This window comes from Cebus imitator, unplaced genomic scaffold, assembly GCF_001604975.1.
Source record: "Cebus imitator isolate Cc_AM_T3 unplaced genomic scaffold, Cebus_imitator-1.0 Scaffold117, whole genome shotgun sequence".
Classification (NCBI taxonomy): Eukaryota; Metazoa; Chordata; class Mammalia; order Primates; family Cebidae; genus Cebus; species Cebus imitator.
In genome coordinates this window covers 9,547,349-9,556,070 of record NW_016107432.1, presented here as the reverse complement: position 1 = coordinate 9,556,070, position 8,722 = coordinate 9,547,349, and the positions used below count along the sequence as shown (strand labels likewise).

Sequence of the window (8,722 nt, the reverse complement as noted above, 5' to 3'; positions counted from 1 at the left end):
TGAGTGGAAAGGAACCAAGAAGTCATACCTTGGGACACTGAGCCTGAAAGGGTAAGTAGTTTCTATCTTAAAACACTGTGAATAATTTATTCACCCAAAATTAAAAGTTAGCCTTTAAGAAATCCCTATAAATTATCTTTAGAGCATTAGCATGACAGCTTATAATCCAGATATTGTGAAGACTTGATTCTTGCTTCTCATGTAGCCTCTCCTGTCTTCAAACGATTCACATGCTGAGAAGTCTGGATTCAGTTTAGTTTTGCCCCAAGGCCTCCTATGTTTTCCCAGACATTAAATAGCTCCAGACTGGCCTCACCTGTAAGGTTGATGTCTCCCAGCAAATCAAGAAGTTCTCCACCAGCAGAAGATGGTTTGCTTGTAGGTGCAGTTGGAATAACAGGTGTTATGTCATTTCCTCCCAACAAATCCAATAAATCATTGGCCTAAACAAGGTAACAACAGCTCAATTCATCATTATTTGTCTAGTTTACACCTAATGCAAAGCTCTTTCAATATGTAAAAATAAGGAAGGAAATCATCAACCAATCCAAGAACATTAAAGGGACTCAGCTAAGAGACAAGCTGTAAGGGACTGTAAAATCATAAGATGCCCCAGATGAGCAAGTGAAAGGCTGGCTACCTGGCTGGTGGGCTGTGGCCCAGAGGGTGGTGGTTTGGTCTCCAGTGGAGCTGGTTCTGTCTCTCCATTTGTCTGCACAATCTCAGTAGGGCCGTTTGTGGTCACTTTTTCCATGACAGGCATTCTCTCAAGCAGAGCAGACCTAGAAGAATCTGAAGTGGTTAAATTCTAGGCAGTTAACCTAGATTCCCTACCCAAAATAATCATCATTAACTATGTTGAGCCCAAACATGGAGATCCATCTCCCCTCCCCAACCAACACATACACTAAAATAGAAGGTAGATTATAAGAATACATGACCTAAATTCCTGGCTGGATTAAGGGCAGACAAAAAAAATCTTGAATAAACCAATTGTCCCACCTAAATCCCAAAGCATATATTTCACTGGCAGAGAGACTGAGATGAAAGAAAGGTAAACCCAAAGGTACTAACAGTCAAAAAGATACTACCTAATAGAAGGAAAAAAAGAGGACAAACACCAAAATGTAACAATAATGGAATCTGAATGAAATTATTCATCTTGAAAAAAATACAATTCCTACTTCTTAACTAAATAAAATAGAAAAGAAAGCAAACTTTCCATACCAAAAAAAGTGGTAAGAGTTGGAGGCAGAATGAAAGAAGAGAGTCAATTTATTTCTTTAGAGACTAGACAGAATAGTAGATGGACAAAACAGAAGCAGCCAAGCAATTAGAACTAAATAGGGATATGAAGACCAATTAACAAAGCTCAAGGAATGAATTTTCTTTATGAATTACCATAACAATTTATTCAGGATGCTAAGAGATAGACACATTGCTTAGTTTCTTTCGCTCACCTCATGTGGTCGTATTTCTTGAAAAGTGCATTATATTCTACTGCCCTCTGCTGGAGTTCCACATCAATGCTGCTTCCATAGATAGAAACCACTTTCTTAATTCGGCTATAAGATGAAATGACAAACAATATCAAATACCCAAAAGAAAATTTACAAATAAATAGAGAGAATGTTTAAAAAGCCAGAGTTTTCTGCTTAAAATACTGAAATACTCATTTTTTTCTAATTCATATAATTTTCCAAAAACAAAATACTTTATCTTCATCCATTTATCTGACATTTCACATGATACTATTCTTATTGTAACTCTACATTTTTGTCTGTTAAATATGCCACTCCCATTTTGCAGCAATGATGGTGCAGAAAAAATACATATATATGCCACTACTAAAATTTGCTAGAGAAAAGTACCAACTATTACTTTGCCACAGAAGAAATTTGTATTGTTCACTCTCTTATTTTAAAATAATTTTTAATCTCCTATAAAAAGGTCATAGCATCAAAATGTTGACCCCAAATTCTTCCAGTCACAATTTTAAAAGTAATTCAATATCATTTTTTCTAAGACTTCACATTTAAAAGTGAAGCAGAAAAACTATGAAAATTAAGTTTGCCTTAAATATGCTTGGGTGGGAAACTAACCCAAGAATCTACTCATTCAAAATAGAAAAGAGGAGAATTGGCCGGGCGTGGTGGCTCACGCCTGTAATCTCAGTACTTTGTGAGGCTGAGGCAGGCGATCACCTGAGGTCAGGAGTTCAAGACCAGCCTGGCCAACATGGTGAAACCCTGTCTTAAAAAAAAAAAAAAAAAAAGGAGGAGAATTAAAAGATTTAATCACCAAAACATTCATGATTTTATTCCTATTAAGACATTCAAAATATATTAAACCAAAACTTTAGCTGGATCATGTGATAAGGAGTCTGAGACCACTCTAGCCAACATGGTGAAACACCATTTCTACTAAAAAATACAAAAATTAGCCAGGTGTGGTGGAAAGAGCCTATAATCCCAAACACTGTGGAAGCTGAGGCAGGAAAATTGCTTGAACCTGGGAGGCAGAAGTTGCAGTGAGCAGCCACTAAACTCCAGCCTGCACAACAGAGCAAGACTCTGTCATAAAACAAAACAAAATAAAATAAAATATAAAATACAAATAAACCAAAACCTTTGTGTGGGAAACTAGATTCTCAACTTAAAAAAAAAAAAAGTATTAGAAATCTCATTCTAAAAAGATAACTTTTAGGACAGGTGCAGTGGCTCACATCTAGAATCCCTATACTTTGGGAGGCCAGAGCAGGAGGATAGCTTGAGCCCAGGAGTTCAAGACTAGCCTGGGCAACAAACAAAAAGCTTTCTCTATAAAAAACAAATTTTAAAATTAGCCAAGCACAGTGGCGTGCACTTGCAGTCCCAGCTATTTGGAGGCTGAGACAGGGAGATCCCTTAAGCCCAGGAGTTCAAGGTTGCAGTAGGCTATGACGGCACCACTACACTCCATCCTGGGTAAGAGAGCAAGACCCTGTCTCAACAAACAAACAAACAAAACCCCAAAACTTTTTGCTTCAAAATAATCCACAGAGGAGTAAAAGAATGAGAGGAAGGGGCCAGGCACAGTGGCTCATGCCTGTAATCCCAGCGCTTTGGGAGGCCGAGGCAGGTGGATCACAAAGTCAGGAATTCAAGACTAGCCTAGCCAACATGGTGAAACCCTGTCTCTACTAACAATACAAAAATTAGTCAGGAGTGGGTACAGTCACCTGTAATCCCAGCAACTCGGGAGGCTGAGGCAGAGAATTGCTTGAACCCAGGAGGTGGAGGTTGCAATGAGCCGAGATCGTGCCACTGCACTCCAGCTTGGGTGACAGAGCATGACTCTGTCTCAAAAAAAAAATAAAAGAATGAAAAGAAACAAAGTGCAGATGAATAAAGATTAACCATGAATTGATCACTGTGATTGTAGGGAAATAAGTAAATGCAAATCCGTGTTATTATTTTCTCTACTCTTGTCTATGCTTGATATTTTCCATAACAAGTTTTTTAAAATTACAAAACAACCTGTTCACCCTATATTTCTTTAATACTCACTTTACAGTACAAGTGAATCGAGTAGAAAGCTTCATAATGGCAGTGAGGGCATAACCTCGTGTCACAGAGGTGGACATATTAGAGATTAGGACACTTTCTAAAATATCCAACACTTCATCCTCTGTTACCTGAGGAGAAGCAGGAAAAAGAAGACCATGAAGAATGAATAGCATGATTATGCATCTAAATCAGTTATCAGGTCAGGGGATGTGGCCAGAAAGCCACTCCTACCATTACAAAAGCCTCTAACCCACCCTGTGTTTTGCGAGGGTAACTGTCCAAGCTGTTCTATCAACCAGAAAAGGTGGGAGGGAGGTAAAAAGAGAAAAATGACCACTGGCACTGAGAGGCAATATTACAGCTTCAAGTGACAGAAACAGAAGAAGAAAAGAAAAACACAGAGTTCAAGTGTTGTTGCCACAACTTTCCCTTTTAAAGACAGTCCTTTAATGTACAAATAAGAACATGGATACGTTTCTCATTTCTTCTTATCAGCCAGAAGGTAAGAGAAATAATTCAGTCCAATAGGACAGGAAGTAGGGCCTACAGTGGTTTTAAAATCTCACAGTGGGGCCGGCATGCAGTAGCTCATGCCTGTTAATAATCCCAACACTTTGAGAGGCCAAGAGACACAGATCGCTTGATTCCAGGGGTTCAAGACCAGCTGGGGAAATATGGTGAAACTCTCTGTCTCTACAAAAAAGTAGAATAAATTAGGCATGGTGGTGCATGCCTACAGTCCCTGCTACTCAGGAGCTGAGGTGGGAAGATCGCTTGAGCCCAGGAGATCGAGGCTGCAGTGAGTTGTGATCTTGCCACTGCACTCCGGTTTGGGTGTCACAGTGAGACTCTGTCTCAAAAAAAAAAAAAAAAAGGAAAGAAAAGAAAGAAAGAGAGAAAAAAAACAACTCACAATGGTTCAATAAGTTCCATCTTGAAAAATGGCAGGTTTTCCAATATAATTCTACTTTGCTTCTTTAAAAAGCTAAGTATTTTTTTTAGAGACAGGATCTCACTCCTGAGTAGCTGGGACTACAAGCAGATGCCAACATAATCGGCTAATGTTTGTGTTTTTTGTAGAGACAGAGTTTTACCATGTTGCCCAGGATGGTCTCAAACTCCTGGGCTCAAGCAACACTCCCATCTCAGCCTCCCAAAGTGCTAGGATTACAGGCATGAGCCACCACACCTGGCCTAAAAAGTTTTCAAGAATCAACCTCAACTCCCCATTAAACACTACTCAACTACAACCAAAACCACTGTTTTCTCCCACTTAACCAAGAGTGACAAGGTGTACCTGAATAGGCTCTTCCTCTTCACACTGGCCAGATACAAGAAGATCACCATATTCACCTATACACCACGCAGCCACTTGTACCAAAGGTTGCTGTCAAAAGAAAAGTTAACATTTGTCAAGGACTTCAATTTTTCCAGAGACATTTAACGTAAATCATAGGTCATCTCAAAATAAAGATCAAAACTGTACATATCTAGAGTGTCAAAAATAAAGACATACCAAAGGGGAGGGAAAAGGAGGAAAAAAAAAAAAGAAGAAAGACATACCAGAAAAATTGGGGGTAAAATTAACCCCTGAAACAGAAAGCTGAATGAAGTACTTACTTGAGAATAATCACCAAGAATTGCTTTGTACAGGCGCTGGACAGTATAGGCATGCATCTCCACACTATTAGTTATTAACTGAATTAAATTGGGGACTGCATCATCACGAACATAACTTCCTGCCTAAAAGGAAATGCAGACAATTACCCCGAGAAACACACAGCAATGATAACAAGTGTTAGCTATTATTACTGAGATTTTTTTTTTTTTCGAGACAGAGTATCACTCTGTCACCCAGGCTAGAATACAGTTGCGCAATCTTGGCTCACTGCAACTGTAACCTCCACCTCCCAGGTTCAAGTGATCCTCATGCCTCAGCCTCCCAAGTAGCTGGAACTACAGGGGGACATCCCCACGCCCAGGCAATTTTTGTATTTTTAGTAGAGAAGGGGTTTCACAATGTTGGCCAGGCTGATCTTGAACTCCTGACCTCGGGTGATCCACCTGCCTCAGCCTCACAAAGTGCTGGGATTATAGGCATTAGCCATGGGGCCCAGTCATAATTGTTGTTTTTAAAAGAAGAATACTGCAAAACACCCTCAAAGATAAATTTGGTTCCAATTCCCAGGTTCATAACAGCTCAAATTTCAAAAGCTTACTTAAATATATTAAACTTTTAAATTTAATTTTGTTTTTAAAAATTTTTTCTTTGTCCAAATTAAAAGTAAGGCTGAGCACAGTGCCTCACATCTCTAACCCTAGCACTTTGGGAGGCCAAAGCAAGAGAACTGCTTAAGGCCAGGAGTTTGTCATCAGCCTGGGCCACATGTCAAGACTCCATCACTACCAATAATAGTAATGATGTAAAGATTTAAAATTTTATCAGCCAACCTTGGTCAATCTCCCATTCCTGAACAGGATAAAAGATTTAATTTACAAGACTGAGACCAGACCTAACCGTGTGTATTTTAGAAAAAAAAAAAAAAAAAAAAAGGTGATTAGGAGGCTCACTGTGCTATTAAGAAACACAAAGACAGAGGAAGAATTTCAAGAAAATGGTCAAAAGGAAAGGTGAGAAGCTAAAAAGCAGATAATTTGTGGTATAGCTTATTTACATCCTACCCTAAAGCAGAGTGCTTTAAATAAAAGAAAGCATCAGTGTGATCTAATGGACATGTACAAGACTACTTCATTCAAAAGCAGAATACACATTTTTCTCAAACTTACAATGAACCAAGAAAGACCACATTCTGGGTCACAAAAAATATCTTAACAAATTTCAAAGAACATAAATCATAAAAAGTATGTTCTTAGAGCACAAAGAATTAAACTAGAAATTTGTAACACAAACACAGCTGTAAAAAAATCCAAAACTATGTGGAGATTAAAAGAACATACTTCTAAATAACACACAGGTCACAAACAACATTACAAAACTACAGGCCAATCTCTCTCATAAATGTAGACATAAAAATACTCAACAAAATATTACCAAATCAAATCCAACAATATATAAAAAGAATAATAACACCCTGACCATGTATTCCAGGTATGTAAGGCTGGTTCAGCAAGTATCAGTGTAACTCAGAACATAAAAGGCTACATTTTGTTAGATTATAACTTTTATGATTAATCAAATTTATTAACTTTTAACCAAGTTAATTCATTGTAACTAAAAAACAAGTATGCCCCAGAGAAAATTCCACAGCAACAAATACATACACATATAAGTCATAATTTATAGATGTCAACATATACATTTAAGTCATAATTTCAATGGTATCATTCCCTCCCTACAGATGTTTAATAATTTACTTAATCCCCTCTTGGAGACTACTAGTTATTGCCGGTCTTCTCCTAATATAAACAAGATTAGGATTGAATACTTTTACATTTTTGTTTATTCGTCCTATTATTTTTTCAGGCTAAAGTCTTAAAAATTGAATTAATGAATCAGAGGGTACAATTTAGGATTTTTACTACATGCTACCAAATTGCATAGTAACAAGATGGCATCATCCTATACTCCCATAAAGTGAAGAGTACTGCCTGTTTCTCTATTTTCTAACACTGGGAATTAGATTTAAAAATATGAAATGTGAAAAATGATACCTCACTTTTACTTTCTTTACTAATAAAATTTTTATTTCAAATGTTAATGAGCCACTTCTTTCTTCATGAATTGCCTGTTCAAATACCAATTATTCCATTAGTATTTCCTATTTATTGTAAATTAGTCATAGATTTAAAATAATATGCTGTCCTATGTTAACAATGTTTTCCCCTATTTGTTAATTTGCCTTTTAAATCTGTACCGTTCCCCTTTTTGTTATTCAAGTTTTCAATTTTAATGTGGTTAAATTTGTGACTTTTCCTTTACAGTATCTACTTCTAGTGACATAATTAGATGGAAACGGTTGTTTTCGTTACATGTCATTGCATTTTCATTTTTACTCTTAAATACCTAATCCTTCCTTGTCTACTAATTGAATAATAAACACAGAAACCCTGAATTACTGCAAGAATGCCAAAGAAAGGATCCTGTCCAAAACAGGATCTCAAATCCTGAATAACTTTACCCATTCAAAAGCCTGCAATAGATTCCTAACATATTCTAAATAAAATGCAAACTCCCAAAAAAACAAAAAAATTTAAAAAATTTAAAAACTAAAATAAAATGCAAACTCCCATGAGGCCTACACTGTCTGGCCCCAGCTTATGTCTCTGACATCCATCCTACCATTCTCTGCCTCTCTCACTATAGGGCTTCACTTGCCTTCCTGTTGCTCTCCAAGCAAGCCATGCTTGTTCTTGCCTCAGGTCTTTGCACTTACTGTTCCCTCCATATGATACACTATTCCTCAAAATCGCTGCATGGCTGGCACCTCATGTCTCTAAGGTCTCTACTCAAACATTATCTCCTCTGAGAGACCTTCCTGACTACTCTAATCTAAAATACTTGGCCCTAACCTGCCATCATTATATTCCTTCCATGCTGCTTTTGCTTTTTCTTCATGGCATTTATTCCTAACTGAAATTATGTTACCTATTTACTTGCAAATTTCTTACCTCCTGACTAGAACGTAAACCTCACTATAACAAAGGATGTGTATGCCCCATTTATCAATATATCCCAGCACTTTGTATATGATGCCTGAAAAAAGCTACTTACCGTTGTCAAAACACGCATAATTGTGTCTATATGCCACCGTTTGGAAGGTGCATACCTGAAAAAAGCAATGGAAAGGGACAATTGGAACCAGTAAAATACACTATAGTCAGTGACTGTGGAAAATCCTGGCCGGGCAGGGTAACTCACACCTCCAGCATTTTGGGAGGCCAAGGTGGGAGATCGTTTAAGTTCAGGAGTTCAAGACCAGCCTGGGCAACATGGTGAAACTCCGTCTCTACAAAAAATGCAAAAATTAGCTGGGTGTGATGGTGGGCACCAAGAGTCCAGCTACTCTGGGAGGCTGAGGTGTGAGGATTGCCTGAACCTGGAAGGTTGAGGCTACAGTGAACCAGCAAAAGAAGAAAAAAAGGAAAGGAAAGGAAAAAGGAAAAGGGGAGGGGAGAGAAGGGAGAAGGGGGAGAGTGAGGGGGAGAAGGGGGAG

At 37.9% G+C, this 8,722-nt stretch overlaps 1 protein-coding gene across 2 annotated transcripts in view; it reads right to left on the bottom strand.

Moving 5' to 3' along the window:
- The window catches only part of AP1G1 (adaptor related protein complex 1 subunit gamma 1), a 79,543-nt gene that overhangs the window by 16,487 nt on the left and 54,334 nt on the right, over window positions 1–8,722 (bottom strand). For both annotated transcript variants that reach the window (XM_017539170.2, XM_017539171.2), the window contains 7 exons: window positions 8,281–8,335; window positions 5,169–5,291; window positions 4,846–4,935; window positions 3,549–3,676; window positions 1,461–1,565; window positions 641–782; window positions 317–443 (listed from right to left, as the gene is read on the bottom strand). In XM_017539170.2, the coding sequence (XP_017394659.1) occupies window positions 317–443; window positions 641–782; window positions 1,461–1,565; window positions 3,549–3,676; window positions 4,846–4,935; window positions 5,169–5,291; window positions 8,281–8,335 (770 nt within the window). The remainder of the gene's footprint in view (window positions 1–316; window positions 444–640; window positions 783–1,460; window positions 1,566–3,548; window positions 3,677–4,845; window positions 4,936–5,168; window positions 5,292–8,280; window positions 8,336–8,722) is intronic.